The sequence below is a fragment of the Melopsittacus undulatus genome, chromosome 7 (genome assembly GCF_012275295.1).
Source record: "Melopsittacus undulatus isolate bMelUnd1 chromosome 7, bMelUnd1.mat.Z, whole genome shotgun sequence".
Lineage (NCBI taxonomy): Eukaryota > Metazoa > Chordata > Aves > Psittaciformes > Psittaculidae > Melopsittacus > Melopsittacus undulatus.
In genome coordinates, this window is record NC_047533.1 from 9,012,246 (window position 1) to 9,038,107 (window position 25,862).

Consider the following 25,862-nt stretch of genomic DNA (forward strand, 5'->3'; position numbering starts at 1 on the left):
CACACGCTCATCCAGGTGCCTGAACTGCTTGCAGATCAGCCCAGCAAGACAACACCAAAATACAGTGGTCAGTTTCCAAGCAGTCCTTTTCCTTCATGGGCTCAAGGTGGGCACTCAGAGGAGTGCTAGTGCAGGGCAATGAACAAGGACACCAGCAGTTCTACCTGGTATCTAACTGCTGGGGAACCAAAGCATCAGGCTCTGCAGTACTGAATGCTGCAGGACCAACATCTGACCACCCTCATCATCTCTCTTTCTTTCCAGGGTCTTTCCTGCAACCAGGCTCATCCTCACAGCTTTCCCCAGGCTTCAGCCACCCCACTGTCTTAAGCTGCTCTTATTTCAGAGCAGCCATGAAAGGTTTAACAGCCCTTCTCAGGTCTTGGCCATAAGCAACAGCACCAAGTTTGAGATGTGCTTCACAAGAAATGCCAATAGGAATTGACAAACTATACAGGAATTCCCAAAACATCACAAGCAAACACAATGGCAGCTGGATACCATTTTCTTTCCTGGATGGTGACCATCTCAAACTTACACGTGTAGGGTTATCCATCCTTTGACCAGAGACAATAAGATCTCTGACACTGCAAGAATCTGAGGCAAAAGAAACCAAACATTATGGAAACACCTGAAGTCCCCCACAGCACATTTTTGCCCTTGTATGGATTTATTTTCCTCTGCAAATAAAAAGGGGATTCCAACCTGTATTTTAGCATTTCAGCCTTCAGGTTCTCCTCATCTATAAAGAACAGTTTTCTTTATTTTAAACCTTCAAAATCAGTGTCAGACAAATATGAACAATTCTTATATCTATTAAAAAAGACATTTCTGTTTCAGGTGTCTTCTATTTTTAGCCCTGTTATCTACTGATTGTCATTTAACATTTACCTCCCAAATGCTGTTAAGCAACAGCAAGAGAGATACCGCCTCGTACTACAAGCTCAGCATCACACACTGCCTACCTGATACAGGCAGATGAACCACAGAGCCTTGTGGGTAAACACACAAAGTGATGAAAATACCATTGTAGACACTTGAAAACAGAGTCCATCAAAAAATAATCAGCCATGCTTTTAATAAACTTATTTAACACCTCATTCATCCCAATTTCCACCCATTTATTTCTCAAAATATACACACTGCAATTTAGTAGTCCTAAATTAGGCCTCTCAAGCCCATCTGTCTTATTGGCACTTGAGTTTCTTAGATTACACTGCAGGGAGACTTAAGACTTTGTTACCTCAGACCCAGTTAGATAAGTCAAGTGCCACTGCAAGATGAGCTATTACAGTATCAAGCAGTTTTAACTCCCACTTGAAGTTACATGAAGTACACATGTACTTACACACACTGCCCACTGAAACCCCAAGGGTGGATTAGGACTTGCCACCACTGACATGAGTGCGGTAACACTTTGGTGCTCGCCGGCGGTGGAACACCACAAAGCAATTTGCACACAGCAAATCCAAACCCGAGACATCAGTCTGCAGTGCTGCAATAGGTGTGCTTTCATTCACCACCATTCACAGTACTCTTGTAAGTAATTTGTTGAGGACTTAAGAGTGAAGGTCAAAACGAATTGCACTTATTTAAACAAGGGAAAGCTGTGTAACAACTACAGGCTTGCACTGGGTTTACTCCCAGAGGGGAACAGGAGGAGAACTATCATTTTCCACAATTTAACCATTCACCAAAAGGTGGTTGAAGAGGATGCAGTCAGTCTCCCCCACAAGTGGCTCCCGGGAGCATGTATGTCCCTCTCACATGGTGCTTAAGGCACAAGGTGCAGCATGGCTCTGTGCATATGAGCTACACGTTTATCGACTGACAACACCCCAGAGCAAGTCACTGCTTACAAATCAGCTTGTGGCTTCAAACCGGCTTTAATTATCAGACTGCTTCCCCACATCAAAATGCTAAGCAAGAACATAGTGTCTCAGGACAGCTGCCAACAGGAAGGATCTTAAAAAAGAAAAGGGGGGGGGGACACAACTACAATGCTTAGAGAAGCCTAGGGACGTTGAGCTGTGGCACAGCACTAAGTGGAAAGAGCGTGGTACAAGGCCTAGTGTGCTTTTCCTGCCTAATTTTAAACCTCCCTATAGACATAGTTATTTTATACGTAAGTCAAATGAGGGGAGAAATGTGTTTAAGATTTATTTTTTTACACACCACTGTATGATGCCAAATTAAAGGAGAGGCAAGTCAAACCGAATTATTATAGCTAAATTAAAACCATACATTGCCGTCACACACTGAGCACAAGGCCTTGGGATGGCAGACAGCCGGAATTAAGCAGCCTTTTCGTGCATCGAGTAAAATGAAGTGTGAGGCACTAGTATCTGTAAAAGTGTGTGCCTGTGGTTGTAGTTTTGATGTCTATTGTACCTCTATAGCCAAATATCAAGTAAATACCAAGCATCCAATCATAAGTAGCCTCACAAATGAAGGGAATCCATACTCCCACATGCACGAGGCACCAAAAGGAACAGCAGCAATTCACACCATAGTTTTAAAACCTAATCAGAGTTAACACAACCGTATCTCTAGTTCAGCACCTAACCAGCCACCTTCTTGTTCTCAGAGGTGGGAAGTTTCAAGCTCTGACTGGGAAATCAATCATCAGAAAGGGATGTGCAGTGATGTGTCTTACTTCCGTTTTTGCTTTTACTAATACTTCCTCAACATCTGCACCTACCAATGGCCATCTTAAGAGTAACTAATGGTGACAGGTTGAGTATGCACTAATGAAGTTAGCTGGCTTTTGGGGGGAAGGAGGTGGTGCATGTTGTTATCTTCTATCATTGTAGATACTTGAGATGTCCTCCAAGGAGATAGCTGGGGACCTCTAGGACAACAGCAAGGTGCCTGTTCCAGCCAAAGGCTCCTTCAGACCCCAACTGAGAACACCAAGGGGAAAGAAGAAATCACCATGAACTAATTAAGAATACATATCCCCAAATGCCTTGCTGTACGTCTCCAACTCAGTCATTGAAACCTTGTAATTAGAGGTGGATAGAAAAGACAGTGAGGTGCGTAAGTAAACAAATTTAGGGGCAGGATTAAATGCACTGACTGTAATTAAAGATAGTCTCTTCCGAGGCTACAATGAGTACTCTTACTTTCATATGAATTAAAACCCGAGCAACATGCATGTAATATTTCCCCCCCTAAACAGTGGCAAGATCTGGCATCATGGGGCAGAGGAGAGTTGCAGATATCCAACAGTCCTGCCCCAAAGTTTAGCTTTAGCTTGTCACAGCACAGATAGTGCCTTGTTTATAATTTAATTTCCGTCCTATTTCCCTTTCCATTGAGCAGTACAAAGCTGGCTGTCCCTGCGCCAGACAGGGTGCAGCCCAGCAGAATCTGAAAACGATCCGTTTGGGGATGATAAGGCATGGAACAGCTTTTCCAGACTCTTGCCCTTACCCTCCTTCTTCTTTCATCCCCACAAAACTCAGCCCAGGTTTCTGAAGTGCCGTGTCCTGAGGTTATCTGGCAATGGAAGGAAGAGCCAGAAGTTTGGACCTGCTTGCCATGTGAGTATGTAAAGTCAGGCAGTGGGAACCAAGACACCTGACAGCCTATGTCAAATACCTGCTAGCACGTAGACCCAATAACTGCTTCTAGCCAAACAAACACAACAAGCTCCCAAATTTCCCTGGCAGAAATTACTTGCTCCACCCTTGCTGTTCATTTCAGCAGTCAACACAGCAGCATTTACCAATCGGGATTAAGTCAGCTTTCTTGGGGGAATTACAGGGTTTGCTACCTTTATGTTTTGTAAATACCAGCTAATGTGGTATGAAAGACACAGAGTGTCTGTGCAGCGGTGTTTGCAAACACCCATGGTGCTCTCAACTTCAATAGGAGCTGCTGAGTTCTGGCAGCAATTACACTCCAGGTAGGCCCCTGAGTTTTAGCAACTATCTTCACTTGCTTACCTAAATTGAAATGTGAATGAAAGAAAAGCAGATAAAGTTGGGAGGCATTAATCCCAAGGTGGCAGCTGGGAGGAGAGGACTCACAACTATTCAGAGACACTTTACCAAGTTCAGATGTAGTCTTTGGCTGTTCCCTGGATTTGCTGTAAGGTATAATTTAGTATATGCTTTCTTAATGTATGGCACGTAGCCTGTAACTAAAGTTGCTAGTTTTCAAGTTATAAGCATTGCAACATACCACCTCACATACGTATATCCAAGCCCGCACCTTTTATGTGTCAGCTACGCCAATCTCCGTGCACTACACAGTCAGTTACACTAAGTTGTATAGAAAAAGAATTACATAACATCAACTAGAATTAAGCAATAATAGGAGCCACTTGACATCTTTGACAACTCCTGTCACTGTGCTCTGTTCAGCAGGAAGTGTACTTAACTCAGGATACACGTTTCAGTTTCCATCCCAAAACACAGCATTCTATGAAGTCCCAAACCAACTCTCTCCTTCCAAAAATAGGGAGGGGTGGGGGAAGAATCTTACCCATTCTTGTGAATTGCATAGTTCTTTAGGATAAGGAAAGTCAGTTTTAACTGCATCACATGCATGGAGTTTTTAATTGGGGTTTAGGGGTTTGTTTGTTGTTACTCCCCCACAAACAGAAGTCCCAAATTAAACTGCTATGAAGGAACAGCATGATGGGTTTTCACATTTATGATCTGTTGGCTACATGTTCATGCTCAGTACAGTTCCTAGAACTGTAACTGCATCCCCTGCAGCTGCCCGGATGTGATGTGGGGTTCAGCTTGCAGGCAGGCATGCCCAGCTCCTACTGAAATCCCCTGAGCAGGGTGCAGAACTGGACCCACAGCCTCCCACATGCTAAACCACTGTGTGTACTGAGGGGAAAAACACACATCAAGAAGTACTTGACCTGCAAAGGAATTCTGTGTAGTAAATCTAAGCACAAATGTCTGCTGACAGAGACCACAAGGGGAAAGCAGCATGAGCTGTAACAGGAAAGTACACGTTGTTCCATCCAGAAAAGAGACATTTTGAATTTGGGACCAGGCCACAGAATATCCAATACTCAAAAGGGGTAAGCAGCCCACAGAAAGAAGTACTGAACACAGAACAGGAGATGCCAATACAGCATGGAGGCAGGGAGAGGAGGAAACAGGACAAGCTACCCACAGAATAGATAGAGCCACCTCCTCCAGCCTAGCTTGATCCCTTAAAATCTACTCCAGCCAGGGACACTGGGTCATCGAAATCTTGTGCCCATGACATACTTGGGAGAAAATAATCCAGTCCCCTGCAGATGTAGTGTGAGTCCTGACTGCAGCGCCAGCCTTGCCTTGAACAGCTGGAGCCGTACTGCTTGGTTCCAGCTGCATTTGCCACCTCTTCAAACCACGGCAGGTACCACTTCTGTATACCCAGGGTCTGCCTGTGGGCTTCCACAGGCTTGACTGGCTGGGATTCAGCCAACAATTCCCACTGCGCTATCTAAGACTTGTTTCAGAGGCCAGTTTCTTAAAGCCATCAGCTGCCCAAATACCTTAAAAAACAATCACCCTCCCCAGAATCAAGTTCCAGTTCACTTGCCCAGATACAGCTAAGCAAGCTTAAAAAGAAAACATATCTTTTATACCTAATTCCACAAATCTCTTCCTCCTCAAAAGAGCAGTCACCATCAGGCATCTCTTCCCCTATATCAGCACCTAGCTGTTGTCTGTGTGGTCCAGAAAGTACCTGGAAATCTGGCTTCTCTATCTCCATTTTGCACCAGACCAATCCACTCTTTCTAGCACCCTGGATAGAGTTGGCCAGGTCAATTAGCAGATGCTGAGAACATAAACCACCTTTCACATAGCCCATTAGAGGCTGATGGACAATGGACTGATGTTTGGAGAGAAGGATGAACAAATTCAAGCGGAAAAACCCCATGCACTTGGTTTCTCGCCCATCTGTTTTCTGCTGCTTGTTTGGCTGCCCAGGGAGCATGAAGCTTTCTGGAGCCCAGACCCAAGACTGCACTTAGGCTCTGCAGTTCAAAGCCAACTTCAGCAGGGTAAAGGACATGACAATTTAGTCAAGACTGTATTTCAGTCCATTTAAAAGCTCTGTCCAAAGCGTGAGGATGTGTACATCCCTGACACCTGAATATAACTTGCTGAGCAGATAAACTCCCAAGCTTCATCAGCTTAAGATACTCCTCCTTTCCAAACCACCAGCCTAAGTGGAAAGACACTTCTGTTGTGAGTGCATGATCCAGTGAGCTGTTGTGTGCACTGAAAACACACTACTTCAGTATATGGGCATTTATAGTAGCTACTGCAGCATGCAGAACAGGACAAACCATGAGACCAGACACTTGCTGTCTGCTTAGAGGTAGGGAAAGAATAGCATTTCAGTGCAAAGCTTTAAGCTTCTATTTCTTTAATTCCATGGATTCATCAGACTCAGAAATATGGGACATTTCAATAAATGCATAGGATTCAGTTCTAATCTCTACGAGTCCAGTTCTTTATAGACTTTGCTAAATAAGCTTCACAAAACCCCTTACAATACCAATTTAAGACACAAACACCACCACATACTTTGCTCCTCTCTTGGAAACCTGAGGGTCAATTGGAAGTAAAAAGGGGTTTGAGCTAAGACTCAGCTTTACACTGTCAGAGGCAACATCCCTAATGGGGAATCCCTGACCACTACAGTTGGCATCCTCACAGAGGCGCTCGTAGCTGGTGGGGAGCAGATGCCTAAACCATGGTGGCTATCAGCTCACAAGCTCTTAAGACATTGCTTAAGCAGTGCAAAGGTACGTTCATTGCAGCTCCCTGGAACTGCAATAAACCACTTCATACCAAGCAGATGGTGTGTAAAAAGTTCATTACTTGATGAGAATAAAATAGAAGAAACAGATGTAATACGGAGGTTTGGTTCTGCTAGTCAGATAAGGTGGTTCCCACCACTTGTAGCAGCCACATTATCTGAGTGGTTTATGTACAACATGGGCATGTCCTAGAAAATGGCAGCAGTTTTTATAGACCCGTTGCAGCTGTGAGATCAGTACCAGGTCAGTAAGACCCATCCGGCACTCTCCACACAACAGCGGCCAAAACTGGATGCTTAGGAGAAATACTAAACTGACAAAGTGACCTGCAGTGCTCTGTACTAAATAAATACTGTCACTCAAAGAAGTGATCCCATCCTCTCCCCATGCTGGCATTAGGGTGTGCCCGTGACAGTGAGCTGGGTCAGGAAAATGAATTTGCTGAAGAAACAAACTTCTCCCTTCCCTCCTGTGCTGGCAGGAAGCAGGACCCAGCAGCAGTGTGCAACTGGGCTGGGTTAAACTCCCAATGGAATCATAAAATCACAGACTGGTTTGGGTTGGAAGGGACCTTAAAGCTCATCCAGTTTCACCTCCCTGCCATGGGCAGGGACACCTTGCACTAGAGGAGCTTGCTCCAAACGCCTGTGTCCAACCTGGCCTTGAGCACTGCCAGGGATGGGGCAGCCACAGCTTCTCTGGGCACCCTGTGCCAGCACCTCAGCACCCTCACAGGGAAGAGCTTCTGCTTAAGAGCTCATCTAAATCTGTTTTACCCTTCCCAAGAGGTACTTTACCTCCAGCACCAGTCAGGGGGTTTCCTCAGCTAGTGGCAGCACCATAGCTTCTTAACGTGATAGATCAGTGCAGTTCTGTCTTTATGCTGCACGACAGTATTAACTGCAACGGTAATTTGCAATTTTGAAAAGGCAGCCCATAATAAAAATAAACACTGAGCATTGTGTTGGTATGGCTGTTATTTCCATGACCTTTCTGTTCTGTTTCAAAACTTCCAAGTTTATCAGCAGCAGGCAATTACATGCTTTTCATTAACCCTGCAATTCAGTAACATGAAGAACCACAGAGGGAATTCCAAGACATCCATCTATGCACTTTCTCAGCTTGTATGAACTTTAAACTCCAAGTAAACCTGGTGGGTGAAATTAATGCACCAATGAATGCAGCTGTGATCCTGGCACATGCACCTCATCCACGAGAAAGCTATCTATTAACACTTAACTTCAGAGGCACTTACTCCCTTCACTTCATCAGCGCCATAATGCGCCCATGAAAATATAAATTTCTTACTAAAACCTATGTTTATGTACAGACACCTACATCATACACATGATGATGCAATAGAACAACCTTTTTCTGACAAGATTTTAGGTTTAAGGACTACACAAACCTCAGGACAGCATTACCATGTGCACACGCAGGAACACTTTCAGTGCTGTAAACAATGCATACATTAGGATCATATGGAAAGAAGGAAAGGTTTGTTTTCTTCTTCCAAAAGGTCTTGCAAGTCACCATGTCTCAGGTATGCCGCATCCTGATCTTGCACTTCTAAAAAGTCAGGGCTGTTCCACTCAGCTGATCCAGGCCATGTCCACAGCAACCTCAGCTCCCTGCAATACAAACTAGTGAGCCTGAACAAAAGAGAACTGCTCTCCCAAGAGCCAGTGATCAAGCTAAACACCTGCACACTTCTTGGAGCAACTTCCATAGGAAAGCAGGGAAATGCCTCTAGAGTACATCTCTCCCAACAGCACTGCCTGGTTTTCACCTCCATGTGGCTCAGCTTGCCTGGGGACCTGCAATGGGATCTGTTGATTTCTCCAAGCAGGAGAGCACTCACAAGTCAGATGCTGCAGTCAGTCCATCCTGACCACAGACATTAATCAACTCCCTTTTGTCATTACACTGTCACTGCTTCTAGGAGTTCACTGTGTGGGGGAATGCAGGCAGGACAACCCCTACTGCTGCTGACCTGCCCCTTCCCCCTTCTTGATAAGGAAAAACCAAACAGGAAAACCCCACAGAGAATAATACAAACGGTCTGACAGAGGCAGGAGACAGCTGCCCATCTAGATCATGCCATAGTTACCCAGCCAAGGCACTTGCTCAGCTCACACAGTGCCAGAGAGGGGACAGCAGCACATGCCTTGCTGATTTCAAGGCACATTCATCAATTTCCTCACTAATTCTTAAAAGCTGTTTTTTACAATCATTAAGTTTCATAAGCTGTTGTCAGTGCTGAACTCCTCCTGCAGCAGAGCTCCTCACAATCAGGGAGGAGTGAAATTACTTTGTCACCAAAGGAGCTTTGACAGGTCAGTCCCAATATCCCTCATCAGAGCTCTGACAATAGACAGGGCCACAGCAGGGAGGTGTCAGTTCCTCCCACAGAGCAGTAAGACGAACTCAGTACAATCTTCTGGGGATTTATCTTGGGTTTTACATTGCAATGTAGAACCAGTATAAACTGATGCAAATAAATGAGATCATCCTCTCTCATTTTAAGAATCACAGACTTGTAGAATGGTTCAGGTTGGAAAGGACCTTAAAGCTCATCCAGTTCCCCCGACTCCCCTCACAGGCAGGGACACCTTCCACTGCAGCAGCTGCTCCAAGCCCCTGTGTCCAACCTGGCCTTGAGCACTGCCAGGGATGGGGCAGCCACAGCTTCTCTGGGCACCCTGTGCCAGCACCTCAGCACCCTCACAGCGAAGAACTTCTTTCTCATGTCTCATCTCAGTCTTCCCTCTTTCATTTTAGAGCAATTCCCCCTTGTCCTGTCACTACAAGCCCTTGTGAAAAGTCCCCTTCTAAGAAGCTCGAGTCCCTCATGGATTCTTGGGGTTTTTCTACACCGTGAAAGTTGCACTCCTCTGTAGAGCTGCCAGGTTAGATTGATTTAAAAACAGCCTTGCAAGAAGTCATGATTACCGATATATTTGCTATTTATGTTGCTCTGTGAAAGCCTACTGGTGTAATGGTCCATCTGAGAACAGTAACAAAAAATACATACATTAGTATATACGTATGCATTTGTCCTCCGGAACTAGTCACATCTAGGTGCCATTCCGACTGACCTGTCCATAATTATTAGACTATCTTCTAGAACCTCATCTGTCCTTAAGAAGATTTTTCTGCCTTCATGCTTCTTATTTAGAGGATTTCCTGTTTCATGGCTCTGAGATGCAAACCTTTAATCACACAGGACCAAAGCAGGACCTCCAACAGGGGATGAATCCTTACAGTTTCACTATATTTGTGAATATAACACTGAAGTTATGAACATGGTATTCTAGGCAGACTTAGAGCAGAGGAAAAGGAATTTTCCCTATGAATTGCTGACAAACACTTCACCGTAGTTGTAGCCTGAATTTTATCATATAATGAGAGTTTTTGTTGGAATTATGTCTCTGTTTCCATTTGTCTTTCCCTGAGCATCCCTCAAAAGTACAGAGAAAAGAGCCCTAATAGTATAAAATGCAAATTAAAGCAGTGCTGCCAAGCAGCCGAGCCTGCACACACAGAGATCAACCACTGCCATCCCTCCTGACATTAAAACCATGCAGAACCTGAGAGAGCACCATGTACCATTACATGTGGCTTTCTGGTTAGTGGCAGCTCTGGCCACTCTCATGCAGGACCTGTACATGAGGAAGCCATTTCCCTGCTCTCCAGCACTCAGTCCAGCCCAGAGACACCACGTGGGGCACTGGGCAAGGAAGAGGATATGAGCAGCCATCTCCTCTCTTCCTCCATGATGGGCTCCTGTGAGATAACCAAGTGTGTCTCAGCCAGAAGCATCATGGCAATGATGCTTCAAAGGCACTGGTTCTGGAAAGGGCTACACCTCCAAAAGGAACATCCAGTGTTTCACAGCTGGCAGGAGGAAGGCTCTGCTGCAGGAACGCACTGGCTGGGAACCTTCCTTTAAACTTTGCCAGATGCTCAATGGATTTTAATGCATTTTTAGTAAAACAGAGTGAAAACCAGTACGATTGGGATTATCAGCTCATACACACACAGGGCTAGAGGAAGGGGTTGTTAAAAAACAGTAAAACTACAAGAGCCCTTCACAGCAATACATCAGGTAACTAGAACTGTACACCTCATCTGCTTTTGTGAGCACCCATTTGCACATACAAGGATCTTGCTCTAATTTGCAGGTTCTCACCAGGATTAATAAAACTCTGGCTTCAGGTAAAGTCTGACTGTAGGAGGTAAAGCTAGCTGCAGCAGTTACAAATGTTAGTTGTATAATCATAAGACATACCTTGCAGTTTACCTATTTTGACCTTGAGACAGCAGAGAAAGAAAAGGTAGCAAGACAAATACGCTATGGTCCAGCTACCACAAAGATGCAATACAGAACTGAAAGTGAGAACAGAGGTTGAACAATTAATGTCCTCCTTCTACCCCTGCATCTGCTGCAAATGCTGCTGTGCCTCATTTACTGTGCTGCTTAAACAGCAGAGGGAAGCGGCAACTCCATGTTCACGGTATAGAAATGATTGGAAGTAAAAAAGACAAAAGAACTGTTCAGATGACAAGTCAGTAATGATGGTGTAGGGGGAAAGGAAGAAATAAAGCAGAATATCTAGAAAGAAGATGGAATAAAAATAAGAGTGGGAAAGAAGCACAATTGGGGCCAAAGATAATTCTTTTGCTGTTAAAGAAGTGTGACCAAAGGACAGAATTTTGCATGAAGCTATTTTCCTGGAGACTCTCCTGGCAGAACTCCTGCCAGCTGATTTCACTGCCTCAGCCAATGTACTGCATCCTGCAGTCCAGGCCTGCGTCCGTGAGCCTGAGCCTTCCCTAGTTCCTCTCATTTCTAGGATGACCACGTGGCTGTTAGGTAAAGCTATAGTTTACTCATATTATAATTAAACTACGGGAAAGCATGGAAGCATGCAGGGGAAGTGATGGTCTAGCTGCTACAGAACTGTGGCCACAGAACAACACACAAAACTCCCCCGTGAGTTTGGTCTTGTGCCATCAACCACGTTACACTTATTCAGAAGCATGCAAATAGGTTTCGTCATATTCACACACACACAACCCTCTTGCTTTCTTTGAATGCATGAAACCCAAAAGACCACAAGCTACAGACAAAAACCCAAAACCTACCCTGAAGAGTTTACCCTGCTGCCTGAATGGTAAGTGAAAGGCAATGATCCCATAGCGAGGGGGGACCGTTTGCACTCGGCAGCTCTCTGTGTGCACCGACAGAGCAGCACAGCCCAGGAGACATCCTACAGCTAAAAACCCCATCTGCAAACAAACTCTGACAAGGTACAGCAGATGGCAAACACTGCTTCCAAAACTCTGCAAACATGAGCTCTTTAAAAATCACGTCTTCAGGGTCTAATGAATGTCCTCACTAAAGACAGTGCAGCTTTTCGCAGCGCTGGGTGCACAGAACCAGGGCTGCAGCTCAGGAATTGCTGACTTCTCGCTCACACACAGCTCCTTGGACAGGACACATACCAGCAAGGAAGCAGATGGAGAGGAAGAACATAGCTGTAGGTACTTACATGCAAGATGGAAATTAACTGCACTTTAGGCATACTTTAAAAAAACACAGAATAATGCTGTGTGACATACTGTTCCCAAAAATCACCCACCTTAATCACAAACTGCTTTGGTTGTACTCATAGCACTTAACACCTCTAGCAAACAGTTGCTGCAATTAGAGTCTTTATTTGTAACTCTGCGGTTAACCGGTTACAGCATTAATCAGTCCAAAGCTAATTATCAGGGATGATTCAAAAACAGCATACCAAACAACAAGAAAAAAAGCCAGGTAATATTAACCTATTACATTTTAGTTGATTAAAAAAAAAAACCCAACTCTATATAAACTATTCAGTGCAGAATCAAAACAACTTCAACGCAGCATTCTTCGATAAGCATGGGAATTCTAACGTCAGCCATACATCTTTTAATGTGCTTTTTTCTCAGGACTTACCTATGTTTTTCTAGTTCGTTGTGTGATGACCTATTAAAAAGAAAAAAGAAATATTAGACAAAAGGCTAAATAAACCAAGAGTTAGAATATTTAAAAGCCAACATCTGCATAAATTGCAAAAGAGCTCTCTAAAGCATGTATTTATATGGATTATGAAACAGCTTCACTGTTAAATCAGTTCACTGTTACATCCCTTAGATACTTCAAGTTATTAACTTAATTTCCACGAGTAAACCATGGGTTTTGGAGGGGGAATGATAATAAATTTGCATTTATTAGCGTTCAATAGATTCAGCGACAGAATTGGACATAAAAATCTGAGCAGGTTAGTAATAACAACAGCCCACAAGATTTTTATCTGTGAAAGAAAATTATGAGGGGGCAGAAAGCATTAGAAGATCTAAATGGTAACAGGCAAGAGTAAAAAGCACCCAAAAAGCCAGCTTTCAAGCCCACGGAGAAGCAGAAAGAAAAATCAGCAGCTAACCACTGCTGTTGCTGTTGCTATCAAATGGCAAAAAAGAGGAATCTTCTTAATTCTTCTGAGTCTACAAACAGGAAAAAAAGTCTCCTGAACTGCCCACATCAATATGTTATTCTTTTCCTGTCTACTAGGATTTTAGACCTCCCCCATGGTGATACCTCAGGTTTTTTTTTGCCATTAGAAGGCAGTGCTAACTTCTTGGAGGATCATTTTCTTTTTGATTCAGCTGGAAACACTGATTTTATTTATTTATACAGCTCAGATTAAAAACATTCCTAAAATGAAGTTATTGTCACCACTTCAAAACCAGCAACTTCCTGGAGTTTTAGTTCTGTCCCACTGAAAACATGTCCAGTACGTAAGGATCAAAAGATACAAACGCAGCAGCAGCTTTTATAGCAGGCAGATTACGTCAAAGCAGCTCTCCTACATCATGCTGTAACCCCTGCCTTCATCTGGCCATGGTGTGCTGACCAAGACAGCTTCGTGGAAGGGTCAGTGCACAGACTGTTGGGGGAGCAGAGACATCACAGGGTGAGAAAGCCCTCCTGCACAACCTGCCTGGTCACGAGACACTCTGCCTCTCCCCACACACACGCATGCATCTGGATGCTGCGGTGTACCTGGGTGTTCCTGGTGACAAAAGCAGCTCTCAAGGGGAAAAAGAAACTAAAGCTCATGCAGAGAAACAGCCAATGAAGAAACCTGCTACTGATTTTAGGCTGTGCAGCTCGTGATGCTGCAACGGAATTAAGCAAACTGCCCTGCTGCAGGGAGAGGAAAACTCAAATGCTTCAAGGCTCAGCACTGATGCTTAATCCACTTTTTAGTGGAAAGCATCCCAGCAATGTTACCAAGACATCAACTATGCCAACCATTACAGACACCTTTTTGTGAGTCACAATCAGGTAATGTCGGTATTCCTACAGTGCCATGTAAGGGCTCCCAACCAATGCGGCAACACTAAGTGTTTTTACACGTATTCTGTGCTACATTAAGAGGTCAAGGTGGGCTGTGCTTGCTGCAATTTGCTGCCTTTGTCATTTGACCATAATAAGAGGATATTTTTTTTAGTTTCTACTCCTACACACACAAAAAGATCAGACTTTTTCTCCACAGATTTTTCTCCACACCAGAGTTCATGAAAAGTGACAATGTCAAAGTGACTATGCCAAATCCACCAACGTTTAAAAACATGCACAAAAAACAAGTTCAGTACAGAAAGATTCTCCCAAAACATCTCCAAGGGACATATGTCAAAGGCACAAAGTCACTGTTTGCAGGGAATGCTGGAAGAGAGAAGAAATACAGGCTAGTCTAGATTCATCCCTATGGCATGACCTCCCTGATATTCTTGGCAATTATACACAGAGATGAACACAATCACTGTAACCAGCCAATTCCAAGCTGCCTGCTGTAGCAGAGCTCACACTTGCCTCTGGTAGGATGCAGAAGAACCCTGGCCATGAAATTCAGCCTGCACAGAGTATTTTGCTGGGTTAACATGCAACGAGTAGCTGGAAGTCCTGTGTGCCACACATGTACAAGGTATCTCTGGCTCATGCAAGGTGACCCCTGTATTCAGCTGGGATGTCCTGCCAGACCCGCTCTGGAGGGGCACAGCTCTCCATCCTGGTAATGCCAGCAGCAAATGGAGCAGTGGGGCACGTGTGCCTCTTTGTAGAGTATTCAGGACACAAAAGCCTAATCGAGAGCTGCAGTGTGCAAATAAGCCACACGTTTCAGGTGGTGTGGGGATGCTGACTAATGCCTTAACTATCAGGCCCTATTCAGGAACCAAAACTAAGAGTTTTGACATTTACCTGACAGTTGCTCCACCTATAGAGCAAGTTAACTATCCTATTACAAGCATGATGGGCTTTTTTTGTTTTCTTTTCAGAAGAGATGTTTATTCCCTCATTCACTGTCTACAGCACAGTGTATTGCAAGAATATCCATCTCCTTCTGCTCTCATGGAACCTGAAGTGAGGGGAAAAAATAAGAACCAGTCTGCACACAAACCAGTTGTCCAAGCTCTACTTAATTCAAAATGGAGTCATTACTCCAATAAGAGGTAAGACACAGGCTAAGAAAATACATGTGTATATATATTTATATAAAAAGGCAGATGTACAACTGTGGTTTTCACACAAATGTCTGTGGAGCCCTTCAGAAGTGGCTGCAAGAGAAGGAACGCTTTTGGTGTTCAGCTTAAGTTCACTGTATTGGGTTCTGTATCTCCAGGCAAAACCTGGGGGAGTTGGGAGTGGCAGTGATGAAGGAAAGGTGTCGATAAAAAGGCTCAGATAAAAATAAAAGGGAAAAGCCAACAATAAAAGAATAATCAGCAAAATCACAGATTAAAGAGGAGGAGATTGGGAACGCTGCTGCTCAGACTACATTGTTGACCTGAGACAGCCCTGATATCCCTTTAGCAAATGCAGCTCATCAGTTATGAAGCAGCAGTTACATTTTCTTTGTGAACAAATAGTCAAAAGAAGATTTGAAAGAAGAGGGAGGAGCCAAGTAAATGCACATGTTGGTGTGCAAGATGCTGTGCCACTTCAGCAGGTCCCCAGAGCTGTCCCATTCCACCACCTTCGCTCCCCTAAACAAGAATTCTAGGTATGTGATTTGAGTATTTGGTCGATGCAACATCCAGCAGACACACCTAAGCAATGAGGATGGGTGCTAACCAAGGTAACACTAACACAGAAAAGACAAGTCTTCCCCAAAGCCCACTTTCTACCAGCTTATGGGTGAACCAGCAGGAGCTGCCCACATGCCTCAACATGGGCTGATGCTTTGCTGTACGCGTGGTGCACTGCCTGTTTCATTATTAAGACACCTTCTCTCATTCCTCCATCTGTCTGCCCCAGCAGACAGTGCATCCTGTCAGGAGGAAACCAGCAAAGCTCCTGACAAAAGCAAAGACATAGTGGCAACGCTGCTGACATTTTCTCTCTGGTTCTAATGGGAGCCAGGTCTAGACCGTGAGTCACCAGTACGCTACCAGTTGCCAACGCATTTTGAAGCGCTACAGGGAGCAAAGCAGGCCAGTTAACCAAGTGCTTAAAACATCCTGCCCGTGCCAGGGCTTTCTGGTGCAGGCAGGGTTGGCAGGGTGCTGTACAACTCATGTGCAGAGGGCACCACTCCACCTAAGGTCACACAGCACTTGGAGGGCCACATGGACTACAGTGCCTGCACTTCACCTTGTGTCCAGGCTGAAAGAGTAAGAACAAACAGAGCAGGAAGTGTGACAAGGTGCTACACATTTAGCATCTGCATCCAGTTCCCGCTCCCAAGTGTGCTGGTGTGTAAGAGCACGCAGCTCATATGCTTGCAGTCTTGTCTGGATGCAATTGCTATGCAGCTTTTGGCTGGAAGGATCCTGATTTGCTTACACATGTGTAACCTGCCATGGGATGCACTTGAAAGTACTACAGCCCACCACCTGAATCACAAGAGATGGGGAGCAGGGCAACACTGAACCTGAGCATAAGCACATGCCTTGCCATTGTGCGCCGCTCCTGGGCTTGCTGGGCTTTTTCCATGTGTTTTAAACTCGACACATTGCTTACAGCCCGTCAAAGGAACAGCCTGTATGGAATTAATCCACTAGAAATTACTTTTGCATTCTCCTCATAGCAAAATTTAACCAGCCCTACAGATGCAGCCAGGATCTGGGAGCCAGGCATACTGGCACAGCCTCGCTGCAGAGCTCTGGCTCCAGTACCTCATTCAAGTTTGGGCTGCCACATGTTTGCGGTGGCGAGGTCAGAACACACTTCTAATATGGTGGCAATTTGTTTTCCTCAATCTGCACGAGCACTGCAGCTCCCAGGCGCTGCAGACCTACTGTGGTTCCTCAGGGGTGACAGACCGGCTGGTGAGATCTATTGTATTGGGACTAAAACGCATCAGTTCCAAAAACAAGTGCAGTGATATCAATTGCTGTCCCTCTGCTGCCAGCTTGAGGAAAGCAAACCCAGGGGATCTATCGAATTCCAAAAGCGAGGCAGAAGAAAAAGCAGCAGAGCCGTGCCTGCACAGTCTGGTTTGCAGCGTTTTATTCCTGGCCTCCCACAAAAAAACAAGGAAAAAGTGAAAATAAAATAAAGATCAGGCTGTGATCCCTAAGCTCCCTTGTGTGGGCACTGAAAAATATCTGCAGAGAGCAAGGGGCTCACTGCGCAGGCCACAGGTTGACCCTCGCCATGAGCCAACACTAACAGAGGAATTCGGACGTTAAGCTCTGTTTTGATTTGAAACACCAAATGCAGCTTTCATCTTTTTCTAGATATAACCCTTCACCAGAACACAGCACAAAGTACAAGTCTATTTATGTAACACAAGAGCAAAAATATTAATTAATAGATACAGAAGATATATTTATAAATTGGCATTTATTTTACTCACCCTCCTTCAAAAAAAACAGCTCCTAAACTAACAGGCCAAACACACTGCACCACCGAAACCAGTTCCTTCCCCTGCAAGTAAATTTAACTGTGACCTCAGGAGACTGGCATCTAACACTATGATGTGAGTTTTCATTTTACCTTATTTCTGACCCTTTTGGGGCAAAGCAGCTGCCTGAGCTCCCCTGCTCACAGACAGACACGTGCCTCACCCCCACATACCTGCTGCCATTACAGCAAGGGCAGAAGAAAGCCCAGATACCTGCAGGCTCCATGGTTTTCTGTCAAAGTGCCTTGCCTCGTGACCAGACGTCACCACATTTCAGATTTGAGTCATATTCCTCCTCGGCATATCGCACACGTGTTACCTATCCATTTCCTTGGAGCTAAAAGGGAGCTCGGGGGGACTTTTGAATATTTGCTCTTTATAATTCCAGAGCACATCTGCACTAAACCCAGCTGTTTGTTTTATGCTTTTCCTTTCATTCCAACTACACATTAACAAGAATTATCAGACTGCATGGCACTGGTTTAGGAACTTCAGGCATTTATTACACTGTGGTCAAACACCTGATAACTATTTGTGTAACAAGAAGATGGGACCTGGCTTTATCTCCCCCCAAAAGACAACCTTGTGCCTTTCTCCAGTCTCCTGCCCTCTTTACAAAACAAGAATCCAGTTTCATTTGCCAGAGGATTTTGGCCAAAACTACTGGAGGGGAACGAGTCTGAATCTCAGCTGAGGACACAGTACAAACAGCAAACCAGAAACGAGAGAAAACAAAGCAGTTTGGTTTGTGTGACGTGGAAAAGGCACATCACAGGAAACTGAGAAGAAAACACATAAAGTCAAGTAATTTTAATGCAGAGGTGAGAAAGAAATGGCTAAAAATTGTGTCTGATTGCTACCAATAACCCCAAGAATATTGTTTAGCAACAAGCTGCTAATGGCCACTTCCAATTTTGATCCAAAGCTACCAGTGGACAAAGCAAAAACGTTAAATTCCTGCACTGGAGAGAAAGCTTATAGATTGTAGTTAATTAAATGTAATTCTGCTGTTATTTTTCCCTGCATGAAACCAAACCTGTCAGAATTACTTCTCACTTAATTGCAGTTGAGAGGCTATCAAGCTTTTAACTCAGACTTCAGCATCCTGTCCAAAGGGGGGGGCAGCTTTGCTTCCCCTTCTCCTGTGGATCTGGGCCTTGCCAGCCATCAGCGAGAGGATGGAGGTCTCAAGGTATGACTTCTTACATGAACATCACCACCACCTCTGCAGATGAAAGAGGTGTCTATCAGTGCCCTTGCTGAACGTCAGGGTAGCTGCAATCCACCCCTGCATGATCCCCCAGCAGCTGGTCAGCACATCTTAACTGCATGGGGTACTTTACTGCATGGGGTATGCTCTGTCCCCTCCACAGGCAGGCAACATGGGGGAGAAAACACAGAACAAAGAAGGGTACAGCACACCAGGCTTCTTCACATCTGACAGTTTTTCTCCTCCTCCCCTCTTCTGATTTTCCAAGAACGAGGAGGAAGATGTTTTTCATGCCTTTATATATGTATAGCTCATAAAGGATGAAAAAAATATATACATGTATAGCTGTATCACTTTTTAGTCTGATCAGATGCTGCAAGCAGCAGGATACAAAAATAGACAATGAAAACAACAAAGCCCCTGCAGTTCTGAAATGTGCAGTTATCTGCTCCTTTCCTATTCCTCCAGTCCGAAGTACATATTTTTTGTATGTAAGAAAAACAATGCAATAATAAGGCATATATTTCAGACATGTACACAATCATGCCTGCCTGCATCTGATGCTCCAAACCCAGCACGTCTGGAAAAAGGTTAAAGTGGAACAAGACGGTCAAACACTTTGTCTGGTGGCTCACATCAGAGGCCACTTCAGATCCTCTGAACTTTAGGCACTTGTCTCCCCTTGTAATCTTTGAGTTGCTTAGGATGATTTAACTGTATTATCAAAAATACCAACTTTAGTCTGGGGCTTGGAGCCTACAGCCTATAAGCTCCAACTAATAAACCAGCAATGCTGGTGTACCTCATGTGTTTTAGACTGGATATTCAAATGTTATGGATAATTTCTGCACCTCAAACCTAAGATCACAGGCAAACATGAGCAGCGACTGCTAGATGTGGGCACAGCGCCTGTACGTACAATGCAGTGGTGCCCACATGGGCTGCTGCACCTTCATCCCTGAAATAACAGGGTGCTGCATCAAAGCAATGAGCCTCCACTCCTCATGCCAGCAAGTGAGCCCAGTGACATTGCTGAACCAGGCAAACACCATCCTGGTGGTGGTCACAATTGAAACCGTTTCTCGACAAGCATTATCCTGTTCTGTAACACCAACAACCCACCCCTAATGTAATCACTGCGGCTAGAAGAAAGCACAAGTAAATGTATAGATGGCATCCCGCAGGGTGGCATTTCTGAAGGTTGCCACTGCTACAGAGTAAGAATAGAAGCGAAAGACTAGACACGTAAATACATACCTACGGGCAGAAAAAAAAGCAGGAAGGTAACTGCACATAGACGTCAGCTTTAACAATGCTAGCAAATTTGTAACCAGAAATCTTTTAATTCTGCTGTATTTGCTAGATTACAAATCCTCTCGTAAAAACTCCTGAAAGCAGCTTACACTTCAGACAAATAACTATTTTGCAGCAGATGACAAGAGACCTAAGCACGGAAACGATGAAATAATAGCTGTAAGTAATGCAGATTTCTTGAAAGCAAGCAACAGAAATCTGTGCAACTTAAGGCGCGCTTTACAGATGGAAAACCTCTGAGACCCGTTTTGGTTAACTGTGATTGGGTTTTTTTAAAGGCAGAGAGTGTATTTTATAAGAAAACAGTAAAAATCTTGAGGAGCAAAGTGCCTCAGGAAACAAGACGCACCTCCCACTGCTGATGACTTTCTTTCCTAAAATGAACTGACGTCTTCTCTATGCTCCGAGACAAAGAATTCAACTAAACCCCAAAAATGCAGTAGTACTGAAATGCACACCCCCCATCCCCCCACCCCAAATGGTTGCCTTACTCAGAGTAGGGGCATAGGGGAACAACTTGCTCCCCTTCTGTTATCTCCCAAGACACGCTGCTCAGCCGCAGGGTGCTCACCCGCTCATGTTTATTTCAAGGAAGGTGCTCGTCAGCTTTTGATTTCGGTTTGCACCTCCGGTGGGTGCCCCATGAGCAGCTGCTGGCTGCATGCCCCGCACCTCCTAGCGCCAGCACACCCAGCTGCCCGCGGCAGTGCGCGATGCCCACTGGAGGAGCGAGAGCAGAGCGGGCCTGCAAGACTCGCTAGTCCTTTGGAATACAAGTCACGTACGAGCCGAGTTCATTTTAGGCTATTCTACAGGAGCCACCAAACAGCACGACCCTGCAGAGCAGAGCCTGCGCTGGGCAGAGCATCGCTGCTCTGGGGTGAAGCAAGCCCGCCTGGACACGGTCATTGGTCCTCTCCGGAGCAGCGCTGGAAGAGCAAAGCAGAGCAGGCACAGCACAGGACTGGAGGAGCTTCTAGGCAGGGGCCGGCACTGTCCCTGTAAGACAGCCTCCTGCACGTACACAGCCACTGCCCGAGCAGCAAACAAAGCTGCAGAGAGCCTGCGCACAGCAGCCCTCCGCTCATGCCATCGCAGCACAGGTAGCGGCTGCGGGGAAAACAACAAAACCACCACCACCACCACGACAAAAAGGCGATCATCGCGATAAACAACAACCGAGTCATGCACTTGGATGGAGCTGCATGCGACAGGCGGGTGGGCGACCCGGCGGTGCAGCAGAAGCCCCGAAAAGGTCAAGTTCACTCCGGCACCTTCTCACTTAATACCTACAGGAGAAGTTCAAGTGCACGGGCAGCTCTCCCCCCCCACCCTGCACTCACACACCCACTGCGAGAGCCCAGCGCCGCGCTGCAACCGGAGGCTGCATCTGCTCTGGCTGCGATGGGGGAGGCGGCCGGTTCGCTGCCTGTGGTTTATAAATAAATGCGGGGGGGGGGGGGAGGGGGGGTAAAGGGGGAAATTAGTGCCATGCAAAGAGAAGTCTGGGTGGTGATTATGGTGTTAAGATCTGCAGTAAAAGCTGCCGTCGGTGAGCGCGGAGCAGAAGGAGCGATGAGGGCGGATGGTTTAGAAGTGCAGTGAGTACTAAGGAGATGGTGTACGCGTGGCAGTGTTTATATGAGAGATCAAAACAGAGCCAAGCCCATCCAGGGAAAAAATGGCGACTACCGGGATGGGGGAAACTAAGACACTGGATTAGTTCTTATTTTTAATAAATGTATGCACTGCACATAAGCTAGACACATTGGAAAAGCTGCCGATTCATTCTGAAAAAGCGGTGCGTCTATTACCTGTTATTCTGGGATTTTCTGGCCATGGTGCCTGCCTTTGTTTTCTTTCTGGAATAGTCACTATCGAAGGGTAACACTGATGCATAGCCATGTTCTGCTTCTAGGGACAAAGTCAGCATTAGTGGCAATATATTTTTTTCCATGCATTTTTTTTCCTCCTTTGCAGGAACGCTAGGGTAAAGAACAGAATTTTTTCCGGTTGATTTGTTTGGATTTTATTCTGGCATCTCTTAAAAAGAAGCGAGACAAAAAGAATATAACAACTCGGTCAACTAAAATAAGACAAAAATTGCCGAAATTAGGAGGATTATTGGAGTGCACATTAAAAACGAGGCGGATCATGCAAACCCTTGTCACGCTGCGCTGGGGGATGGGGGGGGGGGGGGGGGAAGGGAGCTCTGCCATACAATTAACGACTGCCACACACAGCGAAGTGTGAGGTACCCTGAGCGCTGCAACACACACACCATCCCCGTCCGGAGCGTCACCAAAAATAACCCGTTCCGGGGTGTTTTTGTTTGGTTAAAGCAAAGAGGAGAGCGCTGTGCCTCCCCCAGCGCGGTGCCTGTGCTGAACCCCGCGGTGCCCGGGCAGGTGAGGCCGCAGGGCTGGTCCCCCGGCCCGGCCAGGGCCGCCCGCCGCCGCCGCCACCACCGCCGCCACACAACAAAGGCCGAGAGCGGCTGGGAGCGCCTGCGGGTGACTGAGGGACTGCCCGCCTGCGCCCAGTACCTCGGTCTCGTCTCTCCAAGTACTCGGCCGCTTCCAGGAGGATTAACAGAGAGTTCAGCTCCATGGCTGCCTGCGCCTGGCCCACAGCCCCCCGTCGCCCCGCGCCGAGTTCACGCGCGGGGGACTTCCAAGCCCCCGGTTATAAGGCACCTCGCTCAACCTACATTTGACACACAGCCGACGGGCGGCCCCTGCAGCCAATCGCGACTCGGGATTCGGCGAGGGGGCGGGACGCAGGGGTTCAGTCTGGCCAATCAGCAGCCGGAACACCCCCTCCCTTTTCCTCCGGCTGGGGCAGGGAATGTTGACAGATCCCCGTTGCGCCCTCCGATTGGCTGGCCACTATAGTAACAATTTAGAAGCCGAAGCTTAGCAACAGCACGTGGTGGCCCGGCCCCCGCTCTCGCTGATTGGCCGGCTTCTTGCATGTTAAGCAGGCAGCGGCTGCCGATTGGTGAGCGGGAAGACATGCAAATGAAGGGGCGGGGAAGGAGCCAATCGGGTAGGAGGCGCGTGCCGTGCGGCGGGAGGCGGGGGAGGCAGGGAACGGAGAGCCAATGGGAGGGCCGGGGGCGCGGCGTTGCCGTGAGGAAGAGGCAGGCGGAGGGGCGGGGAGCTTGGAGGGCCCTCTCCCAGTGCCCGCCCTCAGGAGCTGCCGTGAGGGGCACGCTCGCCGCTCCGGGGCCGGAGCCGTTACCGGTGTCACCGGTAGCCCTGCCGCCGGCTGCCTCCACCGGGGAAGCAGGGAAGGGCGGTGCGGGTGCAAGCCCAGCGCGCTCGCCGCCGCAGCTTAGCTTTGCCACCGCCCCCAGGCCGCATGGGCACAGGCGAGGCCCCGCCCTTCCAGGGCTTGTGGTGCATGCGCGAGCTCGCTTCACCGGAAGGGGAACCCGGAGGGCGACGGGAGGGGTGACGGGAGGGACCCCAGGGCTGGCGCCTCTCTGCCCGTCCCGGAGCGCAGCGGTGGTTCCGAGGAAGCGGCCCTGAGCCGGGCTTGGCGTTCCCTCAGCGACGGGCGGTTTTGCCATAGGAATTACTAGTTTTCCCTGTAAATGGGAGCGCGCTGCTCGCTGCAGGCCATGGGGAGGACAGCGGGGCTCGGGGCTGTGGTAGTCACACAGACCATTGCAAGGCATGCGAGGGAAGCAGGGTAGTGAGGAGTCACCCTGCTTGTGTTCCCACTCAGTCCTTGTCAGGCCACACCTGTAATACTGTGTTCAGTTTTGGTCCCTGCTAAGTAAAAATATAGGTGGATAGGCTGGAGACTGTCCAGCTAAGGGCCATGAAGATGATCATAGGGTTATTGAGCTGCATGGGAAAAGGCTGAGAGACATGGGTCTGTTCAGCCTTGAGAAAAGAAGGCTCAGGAGGGACCTTATCACCATGTTCCAGTATTTAAAGGGTGGCTAGAAAGAATACGGAGACTCCATTTTCACAAGGAGTCACATGGAAAAGATGGGGGGTGTTGGGCACAAGTTACTCCTGGGGAGATTCCGACTTGGCATTAGAAGATGTTTTCTTACTGTGGAAATCAGCCATTGGAATAATACTCCCAGAGAAGTGGTGGATACCCCAACACTGGATGCTTTTAAGTTGGGCTGATCAGGGTGCTGGGACATCTAGTCTAGGTCTTGCTTTGCCTAGAAAGGTTGGACCAGATGATCCTTGAGGCCTTTTCCAACCCGGGATTTTACGTATCTCTTGACAGTGTCCAGGGAGCTTGGCAGGCACTGCTGGCAAAAATGCAGCCTCCACCCCAGGGGTCATAAGGTGGAAGCCACTGGGCATTGTCAGGCCTTGTGCATCTTACAGTAAGAAAGTGGCCCTTAGTTTGCCCACTGCAGGCTTTCTTGCCACCACCGGTGCGTGAGGACATCCTAAAGCGAGCTGACATTTCAAACACGCTCCTGTTTGTTTCTTACCATCAGGGCCCTAAGTCGGAAAAATGCTGGCATATGAGTACAACTGAAGGAAAGGCCTCCTGCTCGCATAGTGCCAAGTATGGCAAGAGATGAATGGGAATGAAAAAGATGATAGAAATGGGATGCCAGAGATATAAAAATGTGTCTGGCACATACATCCCTAACCCCTTACAGTGCGCAAGCAAGAGAAGGAGACAGCAGTACTGTAAAAGCATGCATGGAGATATAAAAGAGTTACTGAAGTCAACACAATAGTGTAACCTGCTGAAAACAAAGCACCAGTGGAAGGCTCTGAGAAGTGCAGCCAAAGTTACTGCCAGCTTTCCAACCCTTGCCAGCATATTCGCTGCCTTTCGTCATCTGGATACACAGAAGCCATCTACCAGAATAGCCTGGCTTCTGGCATACAGGCTGAACAGGAAGGAGCTCAGCACCTTTCCTGTCCAAGCCATCCTATTTGCGCTGCTGACTTTGCATCCTTATCTCAGATAGCTTCTGCACAGCTGTTGCCTAAAACTGGTTGGTTTTAACATGAGCAAGTAGTTTCAAAATAGACACGTTTTAAGCTGTGCTGTGATCACACGTTGGTACATCTTCAGGGCAAAAGTGCTTCAGCCTGTAATCGGTCCTCCTGCAGAATAGCACTTGCACACACAAGTGGTCCCATTGATTTTAGTTAAACTATTTGAGTAAGAGCTATTCAGTGTATAGGAAGGTTGTAGAATACTGTCCTCTTTGTTTATTCCTTGGCAAAAGATGTCAGCTAAGGTTTCCCTTTCAGAGGATAATAGTGGTTCACCTTACAATAAGGATTGTGCCTTACCTTTTTTACAGGATTGTGGTAAACCCACATACGTATTACACCTGGTAAGTTATTAGCCTGTTTCTTGTTGCCATAGATACACAAGTATAATGTGGTCCTTAAACATTTCTGAAACGCAGATCACATTTTATTGCCGTTTGGTCCAGGTATCAGAGATAAGACAAAATACAAGGCTGTGAAGAAAGCAGGGTTGTGGCTGTATTATAAGAAAAAGTCTGACTCCATGAGTTAAAAGGCAGAAGAGAATTTGGTGCATAGATTGCAATGGTAAAAAAAATGCTGTAACATTTTCCACTTGCTGCTTGAACTGTTGAAAT

At 46.5% G+C, this 25,862-nt stretch overlaps 1 protein-coding gene across 2 annotated transcripts in view; it reads right to left on the bottom strand.

Annotated features, from left to right (window-relative positions):
• Positions 1-22,958, bottom strand: part of MXD4 (MAX dimerization protein 4) — a 39,340-nt gene extending 16,382 nt beyond the window's left edge. The window contains exons 1-3 of one of the 2 annotated variants that reach the window (XM_031048415.2): positions 22,801-22,958; positions 22,069-22,165; positions 12,777-12,806 (exon numbers count right to left, since the gene is read on the bottom strand). In XM_031048415.2, coding sequence (XP_030904275.1) covers positions 12,777-12,806; positions 22,069-22,165; positions 22,801-22,864 — 191 coding nt within the window. In that variant the 5' untranslated portion in view covers positions 22,865-22,958. Of the gene's footprint in view, positions 1-12,776; positions 12,807-22,068; positions 22,169-22,800 lie in introns of both variants that reach the window. The other variant, XM_005148531.4, reaches the window with a different exon arrangement.
• Positions 22,959-25,862: the final 2,904 nt, after the last annotated feature.